Source organism: Haliotis rubra, unplaced genomic scaffold, assembly GCF_003918875.1.
Source record: "Haliotis rubra isolate DU_JTF1 unplaced genomic scaffold, ASM391887v1 Scf69, whole genome shotgun sequence".
Taxonomy (NCBI): Eukaryota; Metazoa; Mollusca; class Gastropoda; order Lepetellida; family Haliotidae; genus Haliotis; species Haliotis rubra.
Window position 1 is genome coordinate 1,536,296 of NW_025767401.1, and position 27,095 is coordinate 1,563,390.

Below are 27,095 nucleotides of genomic sequence, written 5' to 3' on the forward strand. Positions count from 1 at the left end.
GGAACCATCACATCAATATTTCAGTTATAAATACACAATGTCATTGGGACTCAACCCAACAATAGTACTAGAATCTGTACTTTACTCAGAAAGTGTAATCCCAAATATAATATGTTAAATATCTCAGTTATCATAACATATGTTACAACTGATGTTGAATAGTTACGTTATATCTGTATGGAATCAGAAAGAAAGACAAATGCCTACAATCTTAAAGAAATGAACCTTTTTACATTTAGAATCAAAAGACTAACGATACAGTTTCACATTACTTTTAAGTTTCATGACATTCTGCCATTTGAAATATGTCTTTCTCATATTATAAGTGTCACAACAGTGATAGCAACAGGACACCACCATCCAATATTTCTCAACTTCATGAAAAGGACCCCATGGTGAGCTTTCTGACACTCAAAAAACCTTGCCAGTCCCTCCTCAAATTATCAAAACCATCAGATTATGTAATGACTTTTGTAATCTGCCCTATCTACAATGGCGAACAACCTACACTAAGCCAGTGTTACATCTGCCTATAGTTCTAACCCAGTGGTGTAAAGCATGTTTCATTTCTATCATCATTACAACATGATTAAAGTGAGTTATCAAGCCCCAAATCTGCCTTAATTTGGGTCCAGGCATCCCTGGAGGATGGGAGGTGGGTAGATAACCAGACCTAGCTGCCACAGCCTACCACCCACTGGTTCAGGTTGGCTTCACCAGAGTTAGGTAACCAGGGGCTAAATGATCCTGGGAAATTACCACCTAGGCTGGATATGGGCTGGATTGAAGCTGACTAGGGCCTTGCTGGGGCCGACCCCCATGAGGTGGCCTTTGTTACTTTGTCCTGGGGTCTGAGTGTTGTAAACAGGACTGAAGTCATCATTGCATGACAAATGGCTTTTTGAAAAGTCCGCTGCTCCTCCAGAATCGTTCACACCAAGCTCCTGATAGCTCCAAAATGAAGCAATACTGGCATTTGGCTAAGCTTTCAACACAAGAGGACTTTTAGATTGAGGATGGAGGTAGTCATTTGGCTGGGTGACTGGACGGACAATGTCATAAACTTGAATGGAACAATACTAGATTGGGGAGAAAGGAAATGGAAATATTGCCTACTTCTAAACTAATCCCTGTTATTTGGAGAGCTGTCACTGTAACACACTGTAATGTTGAACCAAAAAAAGTTCAACCCAACACTGACTTCTTAAGTAGAAGTAATTCACCCCAAACCGACAACCATGACAGAAGCAAACACCATGTCGCTCACATACACCAACTTTCCATGAAACAGTGTCAGCTTTGTAAATCAATTGTCATTTTCACCTATAGATGTATCAATTTTTTTCAACACTACTAACTTTTGCAGCATATAAATCAACAAGCATGGCAAATTATCAATGCATACTGCAATCAACCTTACCTTCTTGAAATCAATAGAAAAGTTTTTCACAGCAAAACCAAGCATACTGTTACCTAAGAACGAGCAACATTGATAAAGTATGACAAAATGTTTACACTGTTTAGATAAAGATATTCATCTATCAGAATGCATGACCCAGAAACATCACTAAACTTGTTGCTTTCACATCCTTGCAATAACAATTCTGTCCATGTAGTAAAAGTAACTAAACTAGCAAGTTTCTCAAATGAGGTATGGCTAAATTGGCCATATTCCCTGTTGGGAGTCAATCCCATCCTTAATGAATGCCTTAGTCTCCTGAGAAGGATCAAAAGAGATCATTATATAAGCTTGTCAGTTTTATTGAGTGGCTGTATTTCAGGGTTTATGGAAGAAGAAGTGTTCAGAGAACATCATCAAATGGCTCAGCCTGAACTATTTCATTTATGAACACTTACTGTGATTTGACACACTTGTGATAATTGAAACAGATTGCGGTTCATTTCCTCACATGTACTTTGCTTTTATTGGACACTCTTATATTTACCTAATAGATTTCTTTATGACACTTGTTTATTGCAAGGGCTGAATTTTAGTGATAGTATTTGAATGACTACTGATGAAAAGCAAATAATTAGTCAATGACTGTTGTATAACTAATTATAGAGATACAAATAGAAATTTAACAACCAGTATGCTGGTTTTATGATACAAATAACTTCTGATTCATTTCAATTTCACAGGTCAATACTCCAAAATTCATTCAGTAGTTTCATTATTGCAGAATGTTACATCCTCACTTAATTTACAGCAGTCAAATAAAATGTCACAAATTATACAATCATCAATAGATGTCTGGGAAAAGAAATATTACATTATCTCCGATCATCAGGAAATCAATACAAAAGCAAGGAAAATCAAATGATCAAAATGAGGTTCCTGTTTGCAGTAGGCCTTTTTACTGGTCAAATCCAATAAGACAGTGTGAAACAAACACTTGGTAACTCATGGACCCTTCACTGGAGGAATTTAATTTGACAACTAATATTTCCTGTCTTCTTCTGAAGATAAATTGGAATTCAATGAAGATTACTCTAGAAATAACTTTCAGGGACTTGTCCCTATTGAAAATAGAGCCATCTGGCATATTATAATTGGCTGAAACACTATCTGTGGATTGTGAAGATATGACCACTGTCTGGACATGAACCATTGTCCTTGAAATGATGCTGACCGGGTTAGTGGACAGATAGTGGACAGTGGTCAGTGATAGTGGACATAGCTGACCGGAACTATGAACATCAAAGAACACCTGCTACAATGACCTTTGCCCCTTGACCCCAAATCAACATATGGACCTTAAATACCTTTATTCACTATTGCTATTCTTTAATCCAAAACCCTAACTGCAATTGTGCTGTAAGGGGTCCCTGGGTATAAAAATTTGGGTCACATTTCACAATGAAACAGTTGAGGGTCCTTTGTTCGAAGGTAGTTCAAAGACCAGATACTGTTTTGTTTCAAGAGAGCAGGGCATAGTCTTTAAGGATCAGACACAAGAGAATCGAATTCATTGCTAAAACATACAGAGTTTGTGAAACTGTCAAAATATATTATTGTCTTGCTTGAGTCTTGTTGACTGGCACATGATCAGAATTTGTCCTTAGTGTAAACAGTCCTCCTTAAGCATTAGATGCGTATACAAAATGTCTTTTCCTTGTCCCAGACATAACAATTACAACTAAGCCTCTTTGATTGTTAATCTCGAACATAAATGCTAACACTAATTCTTTAACACAGCACACATCTTTGTCTTTACCTAGTCTAGCAATAAACATGATTTTAACTTGAGTCTATTATTCTGTTCAGGCAAATATACAAAAGTGATTAACCATTTCCCTTTTTTGAGAAGGTAAAGCACCTGAGCCCTATTGTGTAAATGGTTAAAGTGGATGGTGATTAACTGAGACGAATTAATCAGGCCTTGTTACCATTAACATACCTAAGACAAATACTCAGAAAGGTGCATAGACTATTGGCCTGCAGAAACTAAAGGAATTGAAGACACATTCATTACACATAAGTCAATTTATGAAATATTCAATCCTTATATGCCACAGTGAAATCAACAAACAAAGTTTGTGTTAAGCTTAAAAGAAATGACATGATACAGAATGTTTTCATATAAAAATGTATTTTTTACTGATACATTGAAGAAAATTCATCTGGGATGAAGAGATAAAAAATATCTTAGGTATGGCAGAGACACTGGACCAATCTCGAAATTCAACCACATTTGTTTACAGCAATAGAATAGTTCTAAAGAAATGTGAAATACATCAAATTCTCATATCATGTATTTGTTTGATCTTCAAACTTCATCTTGATAATATCCTTGATGACAAGTTACTCTGAGCATAGAAAACACAAACATCTTGACACACTTACCTAATTGGTGAAAAAGGTGAACACATAAAATCCATCATTCTCTTACTAGTATCTACACATAAATGATTCTCTAAAATTTCTTGTTTGTATATATACTTGAAAAGTCATACATAATACTGTTAAACTTTCAAGAAGATATTATCTGAAAAGTGCTGCCTCTGGCCATCTAGATTCTCACTTATAAAAAGCATCTTTCCCCTGAAATCAATGATTTTGTGCTTCAGGCCATGAACATGAGCAGTGACACTGAAGTGATAGGTGTTTTGGGAATTCCCTGATAATATCTTGCATGTCTTGCAGTAAAACACCTGTCAGGGCTTATAGTGCTTATTGCACCTTACTAAGACATAAATCACACTTCAATCACTAACTCAGACAGTTCATAAACAATCAATTTCATGTAGACAATCATATCAGTGTCATATCAAGGCATATGGCATATTTAGAGTTCCCACTTGAGAGTATAGTATTTAAACTTTAAACAATTATTGTGCTCCAACATCCTTACTATTTACGAGACGTTTCTCTTCCTTTATGCCCAGTAATGTGTGGTTTGAGCATACCTTTGCTCTTGTTGATCCTTGTAATTGTGATAAGGTAAGCCTGATGTTTCAGCTCCAGAGGATACTGTTACCAGTTCTTTCACAAAGGAACCCAATAAACAATTCCATAAACACTGGTGGAAATAAACTACATTATATTTTCACTTTATGAAGAATGTGACCATACCAACATTTCTATAACTATTGTCTTCAATAATAACTGTCTACACCTGGTCCTCATCCCTGTTTATGAAAAAATAATGAGCATGGAGAGGAATGAATATATCCTTTTCTAAAGTATATGCATAAAGAAACTGTAAAAACACTTCACTTTGAATAGTCTCATTACTTTTCATATTTTATTCAGTATGAGTAGAGTTCAAACTCAAGGCAACCCTGCTTACTTGAGATACACTACCCAAAGGTTATTAACTTGAAAATACTATGTGATAATGATGATCTTCAATAAAGATATTATTGTAGCATTACTGGAGAACCTGGCATATTTTGGTCCTCGATTTGAATCTAAAAATTTATCATTCACTGCTGTGACAAGGGACACAATGCATGTGTCTATTTCACCTGTTCAAATCTTCACTAATCAAATCAACACAATGCTTGGCAAATAATGACAAATAACCTCCAAAGCATATCGACAACATAGTTGTTGGTGGCAGCATTTCTTAGTATTCAATTTCTTTTAGGTGGGTGAAATATTATGCTGTCCATGGGAAATGCCATAGCCCTAAAGAAATCAGACCATTGCAATTTAATCTAAACTTACCAGCACCAAATATGCAATCAATTGAAAACCAGTCAAGTGAATCGCAAGATTTAGCACCTTTCCAATAGCTGCTCAGTGAGGTGCGATGCGCTATATACATAACCTGGAGCTAATTGGGCTACCTGTGCCAAAAATTTACACCTCCCACAAATAACAATGCATTGTGCAAGTGTGGCTCATGAATAAGGCAAATGACTGGTCAGCCATGACAAATATGCTTTAGAAACAATTTAATCTAGCCAGTTTCACACCTGCTGAAATTACGAACTACATTTGCTCATTAAGGTTACATTGGAAAAAAATATTCAGATTGAATGACATTTTACTTTAACCCAACATTTGTAAAGATATTTATATACATTTTTAAAGGCAACTTTTCAAGATACTCCGATGATTCTGTGGAACAATCCCTTTATGTCCTTCATATTCTTGAGTGATACAAAATTGAATAATCATAATAAATATAATAAACCACAGAGCTGCCAAACAAGTTACTGCATGGTGCACTAAGAGCAAGATATGTACCCAAGATAATTTTAGGTTTATACAGTGCAACACGTATTGATATTCTGAACTAATTATTTCATATAAAAGAAAGAAGTATTGATTTCTAGCTTAAACAATTAGTGCCTGAGCTATAGAAAGAGTATGATCAAATTCTACAGCTGGTCGAGACAGCTGGTGCAGGCTCAGAACTGGTTCAGCTTTTGTTACTGACTGACATAAAAAAGGGAGGACTAGAGCATTCACCCTTCCACACACCACCTGGACATGCAAATTTCAGTCCATGCTGATATGAAATGTATAAGACTGGAAATGAGGGTTTCAAACCAAAATTTGAAGAGGAATATCATTTATTTAAACTTTAAAATACCAATGTCCTATATATCCGGAATTCTAAATGTTCCATATTTTGAAAAGGAAACCAGTTTTCATGCAGTCTGAACATTCAAAGGAGATGTCGGTCAAATGATGAGATGGTAAAATCAAATCAGTATTTTATGATAATGAATTCTTTTAATATGTATCATGACACCTAAATTTTGTTAGTTATTAAACAAAAGATCCAAAAGATTCATTGAAAACAACTGGTACTATTTTAACACAAAAGAATTACATTAGGCATACATTGGGTTTGAGTATTTGAAAACATATCTACAATTGCAGGTCCTTATATTCTGTATGGCAGACTCTTATTTGACCACTTCTGACAACAGGTACAATTAAAGTCTATAGATGCTCATCATGATGAAATTACATCCAACTGTTAAGTTAAATGCCTGAGGAGTAAATTGAGAGCTGATTCATTCTAAAATCATTAGCAAATTGTTCACCATCATTATAACTACACAGGAATTCAAGAATAATGTTTTCTCCATGCAACATCAATTTCACAACTGAAGATTAACAAATTGCATCACGTTTTTTTTAGAAAATTCTCCACAAAGTAGATGTACTAAGTAGTTAATGGTGTTACACAACGCGGTAACACGTTTTTAATTGCCATATTGCATAACAGCATTTCCACTCAAATGAGCATGAGAGAAATGTTATGTCATATACATAGTTATATATTTTAGATAAATGTCATCTGCAAAAATCTTTACACATCTTTTTTCTCTCTAGAATCCACATTTAAAAAAACAATTGATAATACAAATACTGGTAAATTCAGGATATTTAACAGGTCTAACTCTTTATCAGATATTAAAACTTCCCTGAAATCTTTATTTTCAGTGCACTATGCCTGTACTTTTAGCCTATTATTCATTTGCAATCAGTTTCATTAATAAGAAAATCTGTACATCCAACCTAAATACAATAGAAAACAATCAAAATGTGAGATCAAAGGGTTTTGCCACAGTAGCAACTGCACAGGTAATTACCGTTAGACAAACACAGGAACCAATCACCTGGGTAGGAAAAGCCTAATTAACGACTTGATTACCTGACAAACTATCAGTGGTCAAAAAGAAAACACTGAGACCAATTGGTTGAATTTCAAATGACAAAACAACAGCCTTGTTGACTGACTGCAATATGAACTCATTTGATGTGTTAAACACACATAATTCTGATAAGGATTATGTTATTGTACTCTCACTTGTGGACTAATTAACAGCTGAGAATTTGCATTACTTTCACTAGTATAATTAATGGAGGAAAAACATGCCCTATTCTTATTCTTAATTGCAATACATTGTATACTCTTTACTTAAGTTATGTATAATGCATGATTAAAACCACAATGAACTCCCCTCAAAATAATTAATAACATCTGTACAGCACAATAATATTGTATCTAATGGATGAAATGACTTGAAGTATTGGTATCACTTATTGTATATTTGAAGAAAAAGACCCTTCGAACTTGCATGATGCTAATAAACAACTTTTTGAACAACCTTCCCAACACTATATGTCAATACACCTGTTACAAGCACTCTTTGAATCACCCTTGTAAATTACACCCAGAAGTTTGTTATTTACATTTGTTCCAATCATATTTCATTGTTACCTTTTCAAGTACTTTTGTTCAAGGTTAGTATCCCACAGACAATAAAGGCAATAATGAAAGAAGTGTCTTAAGAGGGAAAGGTATCAGATTTGATTGATAGGTCAAGGTACAGTGATCACACCTGTCACAACTGCAAGTGACCACAAGCTGAGGCAAGAGTGATCAGAGTCCAGTCTGTCCTAGACTTGTTAGCAGGTCACAGAGGCCAGTGTGGTGGCCATCTGCTACCCAGGCTGGTTCAACCAATGACTGGTGTCCACACATGGCACACACTTGTCAGCACTTTGGCTCTAACATCAAGACACCTGATACCACCAACAGTGCTGCATCACATTTACATGCAAATCAGATTGATTATGTACATAAGATAAAGCATCTGATAACTGCCAACCTTGGTAATTATTTGCCAGGCAAGCTTTCATTTTCTCAAACAAAGATAAGACAATGAAATTTCAGCTGCAATAGGTTATAATGTGTCATTGAATGAAAGAGACAGTTTAGTTAAAACAATGTACAATGGTAGAGAATTATTTAATAAACTAAAGTATTTCTCACCTCATTTCAAGTGTTGGTGAGTCTATAGGTGACGGAGAATCAAAGAAGCATCCTGAAAAGAATGAAATCCTTATTTATAACAAAAATACATATCTATGATCAAAGTAACACATACATTGAAAATGTAACATAAGAGAATGAAATTTTATAACTGACCAAAATCCTTAATATAAACAACAACTCTGCAAAGATAGAGATAGTCTCTTAATAGAGATGTCTATTCAGGTAATAATAATCTAAATCTGACACCTTATCATGACAGTTCAAGAATTGATTCGAAAATACAAAGACCAGGATGAACTGAACCTTGAAACTGCTGAGGAAAGAACAACTGGTCAGATATGTTATAATCCTTGATAAAATATATCTCCCTGGTCACTGATTTGTAAAGAGGAATGATACCACGGTCTAAAGTAAACAACACAACAGGCAACACATACAAACTTACAAAAGAAATATCAATTTCAAGTGGTCTGATGTGACCCCTTCATTACATGTGTTAGCAGCCGGACTGACAGATCCTGTCCTGGTACCAGACTATATTCTTTTCATGATGTGTATGTCACTAATTATCTATTCAGTTTGGTCTTAATTTTATTACTCCAAATCTCAAACTCCACTAACTGCCAAGAACTTACTACACTTGTAATCCTAATTAATAACAGAAAATAGAAAGGAGATAATTGCAACAAAAGACTCAAATGAATTGATGCCATAATTAGTCTAATGACCAACAACCAAATACAACAGACTCGTAAAATAGAAAACAATGGCTCATCAATGAAATCTTCCTTTCCACAATAGGGGACCAATTTCTTGCTTGGGGATATTCAACTGTTTTAATCTAGCATGTGTGAAATAATGGCAGACATCAAAATCCAGAGACATATGGATTAGTCTACTCAGTTTACAACCAGATAATCCCATTCAAACTCAAGTAAACATAAACAAAACTTAGTAAAACAAAGACTCTTCATTGACATTATACTGTCTGTCCTTTTTGAGACCTGTAGGGCCACCATGGAGACATGGTCAACAGACAGGAAAATAAAAACAATAAAAAGTGTCAGAACTTTTGTAGATGGGACTCCTTAATGTCAATTTTGTCAGTTAATGTTTACTTTTTGGTGCACCACTATAGACATTATGGAGTCTGTGCAGTTACGAAATACAAAACTGCTAAGTCTAAGCAGGTGGCTGTCCTATTTAACTTGGAGAGTGGCTTAGAGACATTAACAACATCTGGAAACTCTTAATCCTCTGGTATACTGGTGTACAAATTTAAATGAAACTATATTCTGTACGTTTCTGGTGTGATTATTTCATTCACTGTTGACACTGTGAAGATATCTAGGCTTCATGTGATCTGAACTGCAGGTGTATTAAAAATGGGTCAGATCTGTAGGAACAGTCTTGAGAGCCATAATTGCAGCAAAACTGAGTGAGAACTTGGGTAAGAGATAAGAGCAAGCTATTATATTAAAACCAGGACAAATCCTCTCTAAATACTCTACATGACCAAAGTGACTGATTTGGGCTTAACATGTTCAATTCCATATCCACACACCCTTTTTTCATCTTTTTAGTGACAAATGTCGTAAGACATGAAATATAATAAAAAAGGAAAATAATACCTGCAAAAATCATATATCTAAAAACCCCAACACTGAAAGAAAAGAAAATACCTGATCGTAACATCTGAGATGTTTAATAAATCATAAATGATGTGCTGCATATGAGAACAACCAGATATTTGAAATGACTAGTTGATCATGTACGTTCAAAGAGTTCCAACACAACCTCAGTCAGGATCACTTTCAGGACATGACATATGACATGAAAGATTATTTTCTTTATGATGCAATCTTAATAAAACATAACCCTAAAGATGCACTTTCCATTTTTCTCTCATGACAAACTGATCTGTAACATATTCATAGAGGAGAACAAATTTGATACCTTTACATTTCATGTTACTGTATCTATCATCATAATCATATTTGTTTGTATGTATATTCTTAAAAAATATCACTGTGATATATTAATATTTTTATATATCTGTTATGATATATAACATTATACACATTTACTTAGTTAAAAATAATAATTAACATAGATAATCAAGTCAATCCATGGAAGCTTTTAATACCTGATTCAGTTGATGACATTCGCTCTGGTGTCACCTTAGTTGACCCTGTTGGGGTGTCAATGCTGGACAGTGACAGTCTTCTCTTTGGGGTCCCCCTGGAGATTTAATATCATGCAATTAATTGAAACATATACAATCATATATATACACGATATAGGTCACTACACCCATTCATTAATATTGATATGTGAAGGTTTCTTCACTATTCTGTTATGTTGTCTGCTCTCATTTATTTGACAGCAAATGTAACATATTCTTTAAATGTATCCAACTATTTTTCAAGAAATAAATATTTAAAACGCTTTTCAATTTCACACTTATTCATAATTGCTGAAATTAGAAAATAAATGCATTTGATTACATCTTAGACTTGTTATGAATTGCTTAGCCGTTTCCACCAATGGTAGACAACTCTGGAGAAACAAGTTATGACACGAACATGCAAAAGTGGGAATAAAGAAACGTACCTTCCAGTTGATAATTCACTTAAATTCATAGCTAGAGTGCTCATGGGCGAACCCACGGTAGTTTCTTTTCCAATATTCATAGTGTTGGTTGTTGCTAGAGTCCTCAAAGGAAGAAAAGGTCTGGATATACGTTCCGATTTCACAAAACTGGGTCTTGTCTGTTTCAGTTCTCTATCACACATCGTTCACAAGTTCCGTTTCTGTTCATGAGCTATATGTCGATCAGTCCGATTTCACAAGGTGTCTCTAGAATAACTGCATTTAAATCCAGGTACCTTGTCCACTTGATGATCCCTTCCGACTGTGTAGGATTTGTATTATAACAACAATTTAGATGGGTGGTTGTAAAAACAATGGACGTCACAGCTAAATCCCTCGCTTGGACACAGACACGATTGCAGCCTACTGTTGGTATATTGCAGGGTGGCTGATTGACGAATGGGAGCGGTTCTTGTCTCCTTCAGGGTGTTGTCTTAGTTCCAGGCCATATCTGAGTTCCCTTATAACTATCTACAAACTAAACCAGAAAATAATATAAGGTCACCTGGGATATGCCCAGGCAAAGCTACTGCCGCCTGCAAGTTTGAACGCTCAGCAATTACAGCCAATCAGAAGCAAGCATGTAGTGTTGCTGCAGACGCTTTCTTTGTAAAATTCGGTATCTAAGAGAATATTTTTCTTTTCCACAGGATACACAACACTTTTTTCGATATTTGGAACCCAAAATATATCCCTGATACAAATAATCTCAACTAGAAAAAGTTTGTAAACAACACAAAACTTAGTTTATTTGTACTATATTCGCACAAGCATATGATTACTAAAAGAAGCAGCCAGCCTTCTGTTGGTATATCATAAACGCTGGGATCTGAGTAGAGCTGGTTTATTAAATAATTGACGATTAAGCAACAAGATGTATATAGGAAGCAAAACAACTGCCATGTATGTAATGTGAAAACGACCAAAACAGTGGGTAACTTTGATCTTGGAAATCGATTTTAATATCGTCCAGTATAAGATTTACCCCCATAATATTAATCATTTCCAAAAGTTCTGAATGTAACAGAAATGTATACAAAGTCTAACAATTAAACCAGTTTGTTTCCTGTTGACACGATTTGACAACAATACGCGTTTGTATATGTTTTCAAACTGGTTAAACACCATGTAAAAAGGTTCTGCAGCTGTGTATTTTCATGTGTTAATACGTTAATAAAGTTAATATAACGTTGAATAACAAATGTAATATTTAGTTGGTGATATTCTACGCTACTGAATATTTTGACAAACTATGGAATATTGAAACACTTGTTTTGAAACTAAAAAATGGTATGATTTTTTATGGACAGTCACTTCACTGTATTTTTTCACTCACTTCACTGTATTTGTTCACTGTATTTTTTCGTTTTTGTAAGTGAATGCATGTGTAAGGTAATTTTATGCTAAAACAACAGTTACATGTGCATAGTAGCATGAATTAATTTGTCTGTCCTGGTCGACAGAAGCCTGTTTACATACGCATGTGTTAAGTAGTTGTTTCTATAATTAGAAATACTATCTAAACAACTACTGCGCAAGCGCGACGGCTTGGCGCGAAATAGAACACTACACTTTTGGAGGCTCAGTTGTCAACATCTCATCTGCTCGATTTAATTTTTTCGATCGACTAATTAAGGATATGTCTGATATTCATACCTTGCGCACAAGAAGGTCTCGAACATTAAGAGATGACAGGTGAGTTTTCTTATCCTATTTCCTTGGAAATGCATGCGTATGACATAGTTTCGAAATATTTTTTGCCGACTGTCAGTCTGAAATTCAGCGGGAAACCACGACCTTTGTTCCATCAACTTGACACTGTGCAGTACATATACTTTTCGAATGATTAGTCGATTTCTGTTAAAATTCGAGATTTCCTTAACATTTATAGACAATTTCCTATTCAACCAAAAATGTTGCATTGATAAAGTCTATCTTTTTTTCGCCTGTTCGTTCCCCAGCATTCCAACCTTCAGAATATGGCCTGATAGATTTGTTTGATTCCAATTTCATAGCAAGTGATCGTTGTCTTTCCTTTTTGAATTCTTTTCATGTACACGTTGAGCGATTATACCAAACATGCTAAGTCAAAATGGCCCTTTACTTGTCGCTTCCAAAAGCTATTTTCCATTCTGTATGATGTCAACCAGAACTCGGTCGATTTCATTTTGAAAATCAATTTATTGTCATTCTTCACTCCCAACACACATGGGAATTCTTTTTTGCTGACAGTGAACGTAAATTGAAGAATTAAAAATGTTTGATTTTAGCATTAACACAAGTCAGTATTTTCTTTATCAACGTTGGTTGTCACGAGTTAACAACTAAAGACATTCAGAGATTCCTAGTCCAGCATATAACTAGACGACTTTGCACTATACCAAGGTGTGCCTTGGCTGGAATAGGACTTTATTCATTATGAACTAAGAGATTCCCGGTGTTTCTACATTTACACTATAATGTGTGCTATTTAAATTTTAGCCTTAGGAATGTGTGGATGCCACAGTAGATAATATTTTAGCAATATTTTAATATATACTATGTAAACTTATCAGTGGTATCCTCATGGTCATTATTGCAGTCAGTTTTACTTCACTATAGTATGTCACAGTATGTGAAATTTACTTCTTCACAATTCTCATTGTCCTTGAGTTCTGGGTTTGTGGGTGCTTGAGAATGTTTGTTTTCTTAATTATCACTTAAGCAATTGTAAAATATGTCATTAAACTCATTAAAGACAACTTTATCTTAAATACAAGCCATCATCTGAGTACATACTGGTACAATGTCTGTGATGCAACCAGCCTTGTAATAGTGAGAGTAAACACTACCGTCCGAAAACAAACAATCCAAAGCTATTCAGATATTATGCGATTATGCAAGGATGTATCAGGAACTAGACTGAGAAAAATTTGTTTAGTCCAAAATAAAGAAGTTTTTGAAAGAGTATTATAATTCTTGCTTTCAGTTATTCTAACATTGCAATAATGTCAAACTAAGTCATGTTTGCGAAGATGCCGCAAAGATAATTATTAAACATTACCTTTAGATTTATGATAGCTGAAAAGAATTGATGTTAGCTGCAGACATGGTACAGAATATTGGCCGTGGAGAATCCCTATTGTGTCTTTGATAAAACTGTATAGTATATGAGAATGCAATACTTATTTTGTTACTCTGTTTTGTTAGGTTATGGTGCTTGATGATGTAATGCATATTTCATTTAGCATGTTTTGTCATTGCCTTTCCAGAAGCAGCGAGTGTTCAAGCAAGTACAAAGAAGATGCTTTGGGTGCCTTAAGAAGTCCCATACGATCAAATGATGACTCAAGTAGAAAACATTTTAGAAGAGATAGGTGTGTAGTTCATGTGATAAGTAATTGACATGTAAACCTTTGTATCAGGAACTTTTTATACTCTTTTCTAGCTAAGAATATTCACACGTTAACACATTTTTGTGTGTGAATTGTTAATATCTAAGAAAGATAAGTTTTAAACACAACTTGGGCAGACTTAAACTAAATTATCTGTAGTTGAGTAAGTAAGTTCTGGGAAACATATTTTTAAGATGCTGTTTTCAAACATACCTTTTTGCTTTAATGTTTGAATAAATGTTATTTTCTCCAGACATGGACGGATCCAGAGACGACAGAAAATGAGTTCTCCATACAAGAGAGAAATGCCACTGAATTCCATTGAACACTTTCCACCACTGGGATCAGCTCTGTATGTTATACTTCTTTATTTCCAGACCAACGGTTTAATGTACATGGGGTTCACATTTCAAGACATGTTTAACAATTCTGATAAGGACAGCTACAAGCATAGATGACCCAAGTTGTTGCTCAATGAATAGCACCCTTAGAATTCCTTGTAAGATGACTAATAAGTGGTAATTTCTGTGGATGGATTATTCAGTTCCTTACTCACTCACTCCTGTAAGTTGCTGACTTACAACACAGGAACTATTTTTCAGCATCTCTGTCTCTGCATATTTAACATGTTTATTGTTGATGATGTAACAATATCACTCCTTTTTGTATTTCAGAACTCCTGATCTGTCTTTCAAACTGACAAATGAACATCGAGCATCTCGTGGATGGTGTGAGCAGGTGGATGAATTTGAAACTAGAACACAAGTCGAGAGAGAAAACCTTCAACGGTATGTCAGATGAAATGGTGACTGATTTGATAGCCATGCTTGTTTCATTTCATCACTGATTTACATTTTGCTTTGTCTTCTAAACTAAACTGTCTACAACTCTAACCGCAAGGCCAACACCAGAATTCTGTAAGGTACAGATGCTGAGCTGGAAACTTAATAATGATATCAATATCCTCAGAAAACTATGCTTATAGCCAAGTTCAACTAGTTTGGGGCACAGACTTTTCAATATTAGTAGTCTTTACTCTATTTTTTAAGGTAATAAATACCACAAAATAGATTTGATATTATTGTAACCAGGGCTCCAGATAAGGGCCGTATCGGTATGTACGGATAAAAAATATGCACGATATGGTAGGAAATAATTTAGAAAACGTAGCAAATACGCACCACAGCAATGGTGTACGGTCTTAGAATCATTTACAAACGTATTTATCTGAAAAAGTCTTGTTTTATTGTTCATTGACCTGTTTACACAAGAATCAATGTTGTGGTGCATACATGAAACGAAACACAAGATTACTGATACTCCATTAATTTCCATTCAGTACACTACATGTACACTTAAGGTTTTCCAGTAGTCATATATTGAACAAATAAGGAGTACGTACTCCTGATGTTGAAAAATTATCTGGAGCCCTGTGTAACTTTTAAAGGCTGTAACGATTGACTCGCAATTCTGTGAATCGAACCGTAGCCCATCATGAATTCAATTCATTATTCGTGGTCACCAGAACCAAATATTTACGATTATTTTAAGGGAGCATGTTTTACTTGAACCCTTTGTACTTTGGGAAAGTGAGATATGCAAGGATTGAATATGTACTGGCATTGCAGTAGCGCAAGTCATGTTAGTTTGCCATGGCCGCACATGGTACTGTCGACTTTAACTATTACATACCAAATTTGAGTGTCATGAGATCACTGGTTATTGCTGTGACAAATCAAAACTGTTAACATGGGCGTTCCATATTGTACATCAATCACTTAAGTACCATATTGTATTCGTGAATAATTATTTGTATTCGTTACCCAATATTCATGATACGTATCATATTCGCCACATAGTGTATTTGTTGCAGCCCTAGTAACTTTCCAACATTGTTTATTTGTGTCGAGGCATCAATATTAAGCTCATAATAACTAGACTGAATTCTACATGTGTCATTACGTGATAGGAGCGACATCGACTTGGCTGCTTCATGGCATTCTGGGTTGGGAAATTGCTCTTGTGTGGTCAGGACTAGAGCTGTATTGGCTAGGTCTATTGTCAGTGAAGTGTTCGAGCCACATCACCTTGCTTATGGATGTTTGATTTGTTGATGATTGTTGTCCTTTATATATGCAAATTATAATTGGTTTCTATTTTCCACAGCTTCAGACGAAAACTGGACATGAATGCTGATAAAGATAAGAAGCGGTAAGATTGTTTCCAAACAATGTTGTAGAGTCTTTATAATATATTGACAGTATGTAAATGGTTCAAACTGAATATTTAAAACATTGTTTGCTTAAATATAATTAAAATGTAGGTAGCTCAAAATTGTAATCATAATGACATTGAAATTATGAGTTTGAAATTCGTAATTTTATTTCTGCTACAATATCTACATTCTCACTACCTTTGCACAAGCATCTATTTAGATGATGTTCTGATTCTTCGGATGCAATGTTATGTCATGACCTTTAATGGAATTTCTTTAGATCTATATGTGTGTGTAAGCAGCAAGCCCAAAGACCTTGGGTTTTGTTTTGTTGGTTTTTAATTTTGAGATTTTATGAGTTTAAGACTGTTACTGCTTATAATTTCAAAAATATAAATAAAAAACCTATTGCAAATTTGAATATTGTTCTACAAATTGCTCAGAGCTTTTGATGCATAATTTTTAAGATAATGTCAACGACTCTTTTGCTTTCAGATTTGAAGTTGAAGATGATGAGGTTGTGCTTGCTCGCAGACAAAAGACACTTGACTATGGCAAAAATACCATTGGATATGACCGGTACATCCAAACCATTCCAAGGTAGATCTGCAAATAGTATTCTCAAGCCTTTCTTTTCTCCCATTTTTGATTTATATTAAAATGGAAGTAAGGTCTCCTTTTCAGAGTGGTGTAACGGCATCCCCATTGTCTAGCTCTACTCATTTGACTGATAAGAGCTGTTAGTGCATGCTTTGTGAATTGGCTACTATCGACAGTATGGACAAATAGCTGACCTCAACATCGAATGTTCTTGTGAAGTTACCTGAGGTTTTGTGAGCATTGCATTGTGTATAATATTCTGCTAAATTCAGAGGTTAGATTTGCAAGATGCGAAAACCCATTGCTATATTTCTGTATTTATTGCTCTCAGAACCAGCGGCAGTAGGGTTGCCTAGTGTTTAAAGCGTTCGTTCTTCATGTCGAAGATCCGGGTTCGATTCCCCACATTGGTATAATGTGTGAAGCCCATTTCTGGTGTTCCCTGACGTGATATTGCTAGAAGCAGCCTTAAACTTATCTAACTCACTCACTTCTCTAAGAACACTACAATAGTTATTTCACATCACAATTCTGAATTCTTGTTTGCTCTAATGCTGAGTTTGTATTCTTTAGGGCCAAGAGACAGAAGTGCCACCCAAAGACCCCAAACAAATACTGGAAGGTGAGCCGCCGATCCTGGGACACCCAGGTGAAGTCATGGAGGAAGAAGCTCCACATATGGGATCCACCCTCCGCAGGGGGCAAACATAACACCAGGTACGCACAGAAGTAGATCAGAAACTAGTGAAGATCCAAGTTAGAATCGGCCTTCAGCAACCCATACTTGTTGAAAGGGCAGAGCAGAGCCGCAATAACTCAGTGCGCCGTGTGGCAGCAAGAGTTGTACGCTCCCCAGGGAGCTGAGATTGATAATATGATGTGCCGTTGAGATTGACATCCAATGATCAGGGGAAATACCAGCGCCTTGAGCATGCACTAGTGCGCGGATATGTGCGCTATATAGATATCAAATAATAACAGGATGGGTTGGTCAGGTTTGTTGACTTTGTTAATGTATGTCATTGTGTCCCAGTTGCGAAGATTGATGCTCTTGATGTCAATCACTATATTGTATGGTCCAGGCTTGATTATTTAGAGACCACCGTCAAATTACTGGAAAATTGCTCATTCCGGCATTGAACAACAAACAAGTTGATTAGACGCCAGCTGCTAGGGACTGGGCTTTGTATTGTTCTGTTGCTTAGTAAATCTGTATTATGATCCAAAGAGAGACCTGTATTGACTAATGTTCATTCTTCACTTGTGAAATGTGTGAAGCCCATTTCAGGTGTCCCCCGCCGTGATATTGCTGAAATATTGCTAAAAGCGGTGTAAAACTAAACTCACTCACTCTTCACTTGTGAGTCTCCAGCCATGATAATTATAAGTTCTATGTGAGAATAATAGTAGAATGTAGAATGACATAGAAGGAAATCTGTTGGAGGATGCTTTAGATATAAAGACTACCCTGCTGTTAATTTTTAGTAACTGATTTTGGCTGTGTTCAAATCCTTAAAATACATTTTACCAAAGCTTCATTGACCACTGTTTTCTAAGGACCAGTCATGGGTTGCTTATTTTTCTCATTGATTCAATCTTGTATCGAATGTGTCTCTTTACCTCACTGTAGTTGGTTCCACTGGAGCAAGACCGACAGCTCATATCTCAGGAATTGTATGGCTAAATTAAGTATCATGTCAAAAAGTCTCATAAGCCTTTGTATTGTTTCAGCACTGATGCAGCTTTTACAGATTGTTCCTCGGAAGGATCTCTTGAAGCATCCATGGAGCGTGATCTCAACTTGGACTCGGACAACTATTCTGACTCAGAATCAACGTCTTCAGTTTCCTCGACCAAGCGATCCAAACCTTCTGTCTCCCCAGTATTCATGGTGCCAAACTCTATCATCCCTCACACCAAGACCGATATCCCCAGCAGTATCAAGCAGAGCTCACCCAAAAAGTCTGAAAACACAGACAAAGAACTGTTGAAGAAATTTTCCATAGACGATTTTGAAATGGATAATCCTGAAGAAATTGACAACTGGGAGTGAAGGCATCTTTTATGCCTCATCAATGCTCTCATTACAATTATTCCATCTCATTAGATTGTTATGCATTGTTCAAAATGTTTGTCTTTTTCTGTCTTTTTCCCCCCGTATCTCTTTATGTCAGACCTCAGGAACACTTGAATGCATGATAAATAACAACTTGTATTTGTCCTACCCAAACCACTAGTGGACAGTTGTTTTTACTGGCAGTAATACAAGTATCAGTATTGATATAACCACTGGATAATGGAAACTTGATAAAACAATCTAGGATGATGAAATTTTTACCAACAATGTGAAAAGTAAACATAAAATAATACTGAGGGCTTCAAAGTCTTGTGTAAGTGGTGCCCCAACTTAAAGGTGGGTCCTTGAGATTTGAATCTTCGGATCTCTCCTTTATTTTCTCATTCCCCGTCCCCCCTTATATTTTGTCATTGTCATTAACAGTATGACCTTTGACCTTCAAGACATCTTGCTAGGACTATGTACATGTGAAACTGCTTGAAAAAATCGATCAAACTGGTACAGGCTTACAAATATGGCAATACTTTATTTGTCATCCTACCGTATTTTTGACTTTTTTGGTTTTGTAAATCCTGTCATGGCTATCTCCACATTTTATTACGGTACATTACAAAAAATGACAATGGCTCATGATTAGTTGCATAATAATCACTGTGGTACCAAGTTAGTGTCATTTGTTGATGCTGCTCATTGATTGGTTTCATCATGCTTCAATAGGATAATGGTTCGGCTAATTATGATCCTTGTTCACTGAAGTAATGACTGTCAACTACCTGCCCCGTGTTGGGCTGTCCTACCACATTAACACGTGTAGCCAAGAGACACCAGGGGGTTCAGTTCCCCATGTGGGTACAATATGTTTAGACCATTTCTGATGTGCCCTGTTGCGATGTTCCTGGATTATTGCTAAAAATGGGTATGCCATATTCACTCACTCGCTCGCCCGCTATCACAATAAACTGACAAGTCGTCAAATGGCTGAAATGTTGTGTCCAACCTGGTGCATGTATAATCGGAACTACATGTATGACAATGTTTACATTGCCTGGAACTGAAAGTACACTGCAACATCTATTCTCATTTACAATTTTTCTACCCAGCTTCATCACCAAAAGTGAAATGTTATGTTAAACATTGTCTTTTTGTACAGGTTACAAAGAAATCAATTTAGAAGCAATAATTGACATATTTGGAATATGGCTGTGTCGCAGTGAGCCTGACTAAAGTTGTACATACAGCATCTGTAGGTGTTTGACAGTGCATTTCACTGTATGATGAGCCGTCTTCACGTATCAAAATTGGTTGTTGACACCTCTCAATAAAAGTAATGATTGATATTTTTAGAGAAAAATACACAATTTAAAAAAAAAAAAAATCATCAAGTTTGACAATATTTAGCAGTTCATTTGGAATACTGGAACCTGTTGAGATAGTGATAAAAGTGAACTTGTGTGCTAAATTTGTATTACTGAATTCGTGTAATTACTATTTACCTGTGAAGGAAATATGTGTGGTGGATTTGATGCAGCTCTTTTATGTATAGAAATCCATGTACTTGTTTATTTATATTGACAGTTAAAGATTGTTGTAGCCACTCTGTGCAGGAAAACGTTTGTATGGAGCCCCGCTGAAAATAAAGATTTTAATGTGAATAAGTTGATTCATCTTGTCCCTTATCCTTCATCTGTATGCCTGTCAAATCAACTGGAATAAACAGGTGTGACTGCTCAAATTTGTATTGAGTCTGAAGGTAATCACCAACAACCAACTGTTGAACCAGCGCCTTTTTCGGTGAAAGCTACTAGATTTATAGACATATGTTATATTTGGGGTTACACTTTCCCTGTAAAGTATAGATTCTAATACTTTTATAAGGTTGAGTCCCACCCGGGATTCAAACCCATTCTCAGAGTCTGGCACCTAATTGCCAGCAATCTAACTCACTCAACCACCGCCGTTTACAAAGGGACTTGGCCAAATAAAAATATTAGAATCTGTACTTTGAGAAAGTGTAATCCCAAATAGAACATGTTACATTTTACCACCTCAATCTCGTGTATTCACGATATGATATTGTCGATGACAGTGTAGTCTTTGAAGCTCCGTTTACCAGGAAGGGGTGTAGAGCACAATCTTGTTTTAAGTTACTGTTAATCACACAACTGGTTGTTATTATCTTGCTGTCCAAACCTCATTTGCAGATGGGAAACTCTTTTTCATTTGTTTGCTGGCGTCAACAATGCTGATCACATTCTTTAGTCGTCTTGCTATTAATATATTCAGCTGGATAGTAGTGTCACACAAAGTCCATTATGAAAGTCAATGGGTCCCATTCATATCCATAATGTTATGATAACAGGGTTCTGTAGAAGAAAGGCCCCCAGTATCGCATGCTACAGATAGGGCAGATCAGGTGATCTTGCCAGGCACCTTGACTGCAGCTGTGGTGTCAATAGCTGTGCTTGTTTTAGATCACAGGTTTGTCTGGTCCTGTTGTTATGACAACACCATTAACTTGAGAGTTGATGGACATGGCTTCAAAGGTTAAATTTAGCTCTGGCATGAAAAATGAATCGGCTCTTTTTTAACATGCATGGGGTCCTAGGAGTCCTCACTTTGAGACAGGATAGGAGTAATCAGTGTCCTTTGAATCCCAGCAGCGAGTTAAGCTCTTGGTACTGGGGAACTATGCTGTCTTTACATAGACAGGAAAGAGGTACACAGTAACTTGTCTCCCCTAGAATCTCCACAGGTTCATATCAAAGCCTTGTCTGCACCCTAGCAAACTATTCTATGATAAAATGGACACACAGGCAAAAACAGGTGTGTAGTTCCATTGAAACAGGTTAGAATTACTCTTCAGCAACCCATAGTTGTTGTAAGAGGTGACTAACGTGATCGGGTGGTCAGGCTTGCTGACTGGACATATGTCACTGTATCCCAATTGTGTAGATCAATGCTATACTGTTGATCACTGGATTGTCCAGTCCAGACTTAATTATTTACAGCCTACTGCCATATAGCTGGAATATTGCTGAGTGCGGCATTAAGCAAACACAAAATTAAAAAAAAACAAGACAGTCTCGCAGATTTTCTTTAATCACAGAAAAAAAAAATCTGTTTACAAATTGTTTACAAATGATTATTGTGCTTGGGTTGGAGGTGATCTGTGAATTTATTGATGTGTAGGATAAACTGGATGTTAGTATTGCACAACTCTGTCTCAGGTAGGGTTATACGGTCAATACAAAAGTATAACAACGTCGCAGATCCCCAGTGGCTTCAGGCAGAGAATCAAAGGCTAGTTTGACAAGAACCATCTATTACTTATATAAAACAATTGAACCAATATAAAACATTGAAATTACTTTAAATTTTGGTGAAAACCTATTTGATACAATGTAATATCACGCATAACGTTCTGTATTAATGATTTTCTCATCAGAACCATATTTTCAAATTGACCAGGCTCTCTTTCTCAACAGGCCAAAATAACTTGAAAGCAAATTTAGCAAGAAGTAACTCTTCTATTAATATTTTGACTTTCACAGAACTGACATGAATCCTAATTGTTTATCCAACAAAACCAAATATTGTTGAAAAGGAATCCTTTAATGCCCAGAGACAAAAAGATGGATTTTTAACTTTAAATGGCCTTGTCCTTTGCCATTTCAATCATTCAAAATGTTACCAATTTTCCAATTACAATATACCACTGCTGAATATGCTTTTGTTTATCACATGTTCATATATATTTAATCTCAGAAATTACATCGTTAATTCTTCATCTACATCAATCAATTCATTATTTCACATGATTTTTTGTAAACAGTTAATAATATCACACTTAAACACGTACCCTCGTGTATATTTACATGTACCAACAATTAATGGGTGCTTATGATAACAGCACTTGATATTTGTAACCACTGGATAATCTGAGAAAAACCACTGGAAAATATAATGCTTTCCTAAACACTAACGTATACTAACTGGCCAATAATAGACTCTACAGGCTTTGTTTAAACTCTCAAAACAAAACTAACATTGGTAACATAGAATACAAATGTACATCATACAAACTGCAATAAACGAGATAACAGGATTCTGATAGGGTTAACTGTAAACTACAAGTATATAGGGAAAATTGAAATAGACCAGCCTTTTGACGGTATCAGTTGCACAGGGTACACTATTTTCCAAATTGCCCATTGAGGAAATCATTAATCTAAGTCTAAGTTAATACAAAAAATTTCCTTGGTAATTAATTTGGTTTAATAGTGCCTCCGAGTCTTCATGACAATCAGCAGTGTAATATGATGTCTATGCAAGACAAAATACTTTCCTTGATCTACAGAGCAAAAATTCAAGGTTAAATTGGATTTCTAAAAAATAAATTATCTGTTAACCAAAATGCTGTAAAAACATTATGTGTTCTCAGGCTTCATGAAGAGAAATATTTTGCTTTTCCAGATGTTACTTTTTTCTCCGAAAAAATGTGATTTGTCTTACACACAAATTTTATTTATGTTTTGTGGTGCCACAATGCTGAGACTGCTCTATGCTTTTGGATTCTGGTAATAACAAGACTTACCTCCCCTCATTGTAGGAGTTGGTATTTTCCGGATATAATAAATCACATACTTACTGTCCTATGAAAAAGAGTTAAACTTCCCTGTCAACTGACTTTATGTGGCTTAGAGGGAATGCCAAATCACGAATATATTTAGAGTTATGTCCCTTGATAATGTCGTGATGACAAATTGTACTCAGATAATGGAATCCAGTAGCACAAACTTCCCTGTCAAGTTAGGTTTATCTGGCATAAAATGAAAAGCCAAAAGAAGAATCTATTAGAGGTGAAAATAATAACAGCTACTCTGATCACTGGCATTTGAAATGGCATCAACAGACTGGCATGATGGGGTTGCTCTAGCAGGAACTAAAATATAACATAAATAGTTTGTAAGTAGGGGTCTGAACAAACTATAGACTGAACTACTGGGCAAAACTTAGTAATAATAAAAGAAGTGAATATAAAACATATCAAAACACTGATTCATAAACATTCTTGTATACAATACAAAAGAAGTACAAGATTATTTGAAATAAAGGATAGAGTAGAAAATGTATGTGGAAAATGATGTACAAAATATTTGTTCAATAGAATACAAAAGCAAAACAGGAAAGTCCTCTTCAACACAACCTACTTTCTAAATGCTGATGTACAGTCTTATAAACAAATCCCTGAATGTGAGGCTCACAAAGACGTGTCTTCACACTGAGTTAATACATCTTCGTACCATAGTAAACACCCATGTTCTTTTATCAAATCAACCTGTATATGGAACCTGCATTTGGAGAATAGGGATTGTAAGTGTAATCTCTCTATTCAGTTAAATATAACATCCTATTTTGAGTTTTCCTAAAGAGTCATTTATCATAATTGAGTCATAGTAATGGTGATGTTTTTTGTAATCAAAATCCCCCAATTACCATGAATTCCGTAAATAATGAGATATTTATTTCATATCAATCATTTCCTGAAAACAATAATTTAGAGCCAAGTACATTCATATTTGACAAAAAATAGCTATGCAAGGTAATTTCTTAAATAAATATAATAAATATATTTGTAATGATTTTTAGAAGTAAACATTCTCCATAAGGTTTTCAAAAGAATATTGATAACTACTTCATGAAAAAAGAAATATATTCAAAATTATTTCTTGCATTTATAATTTTCTGAACAGCTATATTAGACCTAATTTTCATATCTCACACATAATGCTTTATTATCTAAAAAGCTTTAGAACATAATACAGGAAATTTTCAGAAAGCTGAAAACAATTAATAAAAAATCTGTTAGATGGACACCAACAACAAATAGTCATTCACTCTTTGACATTTCTAACAATAACTTTTGTACACTATTTACATGGTGTGTATCCCTGAACGTTTTAATACGCGAATAACCAACAAAATGTAACATGATCAGACACAGATAATACATTAGAATATGTGAAATGAGAACAAACAATGTTCTACATCCAGTACCACATAAGACACTGAGAAGTTAATGCCATATACAACAGATAAACACATTTCAAATTATGCTGAGACCACAAAAATCTAAAAATGATGAGTCATAATTTTCAACAATATTAGTGATAAAGAAGCACTATTACATCAAGTAACTGTCGTAAATACTTTATGTTGTGTTAACATCTTGAATAATATCTCCTTTAAGCATTCCTTAAAATCTTTTTGACTAGAAATCGCTCAGTGAATACTATCTTGATATAGGAAATTCAACTATGATTTCCTCCTCAAACATTCAAATACATTCTAAGTTGCTCAGGATGTTTACAATTCTAAAATGCTGTCTCAAATCAAATATGATTTATATTTCCCTAATTCATTACGTCAGACAAGGCACATGAAACGGACGAAGATATGAAAGACAAGATCCGAATTCTCAAAAATTGGAGTTCAACCAGTAAAAGACAAACATGTGCCACCTTCCTTACAACTTATATTGTGAGTTATCTTACGGTCCATTAAAGCAGCTTACATCTGAAAAACTCGCAATATATTCACTTTTTCAAAGCATGTTTCATGTTTTTGACATTCCACTCTACAGAGGCACTTGTAAGACTGAGGCTGGTTGTCAGACGATCAGATGAGTATTCAATTAGAAAATGTAAATATATTAACTATACATTATATCTGAGGTCACAAACTCAACCTATCTCTGCCAGAATATCAGCGTTTTATATATTAGTACCTGTTTTATCAATATGTTTTATTTTTATAGAATGTTAGCTGACTGGATATTTTAACAAACATAATTTGATCCAAACAACACTGGCAATAGAATAATTGTGTCTTACCCAAAAGTGTGTTGTGGGTCGAAAAATAATTCTGGATCTAACACAGTAGACCTTGGACCTTCACATATGTACTCATAGAAACCATTAAGGAACACATGTAAGTACAAGTGTTCCTTTATTTATTTCCAGAATTTCACTCTCAGTGCAATACATACCATGTGAAGAAAACCTGGAAAAGAATCAAGGAACACTTGTACTTTCATGTGTTCCCTGATTCATTTCCTTGAGTATATTTAAGATTCCATGCATTACAGTGTGTGATATAGACACCTACCAACTCGCCCTTTGCTAGCAATATTTTTTTTTAAGAACACCTGTTTCATAGATGGTAAAAATAAAAATGTCCTCTGGTTTCTGTAGATCAATACTACATCAAAATCTCAAAGTCAAATTAACATCTGTAACATATGGAGGTTGTAAGATGTGAGTTACCTCCCTTCATACTATTTCACTCATGACTAACAACATGCATTTCATTGCTACTTTAGGATTAACAAAATTCTGGAAAAATTAGCAGTCGCATATATCTAAGGTATTGAAATTTGAACCAGGGCCTCGATTTTCGAAGCTCTCTTAGTGCTAAGATAGTCATAAGTTAATGCATGGCACTTACGGCTATCTTAGCGCTAAGAGAGCTTTGAAAATCTGGGCCCTGGCTAGTAATGTTTAAAGTCAGCTGAACACCTAACCTGCAATAATCTTCAGACTATTTCACACACTGTTGCAAAAACTACTCCTCTCCCTAACCTACTGGACATTACTGATCATTACTGGGCTTTACCTCCAGAAGTGGTCTGTCTCACAGTCCCTGAACCACATTATTTTATTATTTTCACTACTGCCTACTCTCCCTGCATACTAAAGCCCTAAATGAAGCAAGTCTAGATTTCCCCAGGTTCAGGAATCTCCCAACTCACTGGGGCTCCTTTTCATTTTAAATGGGTTTATTTGTTACTATCAAAATTATATATATGCAGGGGCTAAGTATTAGTTTACTCCAGATGGTGTACACTGAGAGGTTCAACCAGAGACCAT

At 35.3% G+C, this 27,095-nt stretch overlaps 2 protein-coding genes across 2 annotated transcripts in view; one reads left to right on the forward strand and one right to left on the reverse strand.

Annotated features, from left to right (window-relative positions):
* The window catches only part of LOC124258327 (M-phase inducer phosphatase-like), a 28,402-nt gene extending 16,957 nt beyond the window's left edge, over nucleotides 1-11,445 (reverse strand). Inside the window, exons 1-3 of the mRNA XM_046692412.1 lie at nucleotides 10,863-11,445; nucleotides 10,396-10,490; nucleotides 8,247-8,298 (exon numbers count right to left, since the gene is read on the reverse strand). Coding sequence (XP_046548368.1) covers nucleotides 8,247-8,298; nucleotides 10,396-10,490; nucleotides 10,863-11,044 — 329 coding nt within the window. The 5' untranslated portion in view covers nucleotides 11,045-11,445. The remainder of the gene's footprint in view (nucleotides 1-8,246; nucleotides 8,299-10,395; nucleotides 10,491-10,862) is intronic.
* A 1,013-nt stretch (nucleotides 11,446-12,458) lies between these two features.
* On the forward strand, nucleotides 12,459-20,827 carry LOC124258344. Its single transcript, XM_046692435.1, has 8 exons — nucleotides 12,459-12,596; nucleotides 14,153-14,257; nucleotides 14,529-14,627; nucleotides 14,950-15,063; nucleotides 16,442-16,486; nucleotides 16,986-17,090; nucleotides 17,664-17,807; nucleotides 18,822-20,827. The coding sequence occupies exons 1-8, from the start codon at nucleotides 12,541-12,543 to the stop codon at nucleotides 19,141-19,143; spliced, it is 990 nt and encodes a 329-aa protein (XP_046548391.1). The 5' UTR covers nucleotides 12,459-12,540; the 3' UTR covers nucleotides 19,144-20,827.
* Nucleotides 20,828-27,095: the final 6,268 nt, after the last annotated feature.

Excerpts from the sequence above, each read along its gene's own strand:
- LOC124258344 (XM_046692435.1), top strand. The coding sequence starts at position 12,541 with ATGTCTGATATTCATACCTTGCGCACAAGAAGGTCTCGAACATTAAGA. Across the intron at positions 15,064-16,441 it reads GAGAGAGAAAACCTTCAACG|CTTCAGACGAAAACTGGACA; the intron begins GTATGTCAGATG and ends TATTTTCCACAG. Across the intron at positions 16,487-16,985 it reads GCTGATAAAGATAAGAAGCG|ATTTGAAGTTGAAGATGATG; the intron begins GTAAGATTGTTT and ends TTTTGCTTTCAG.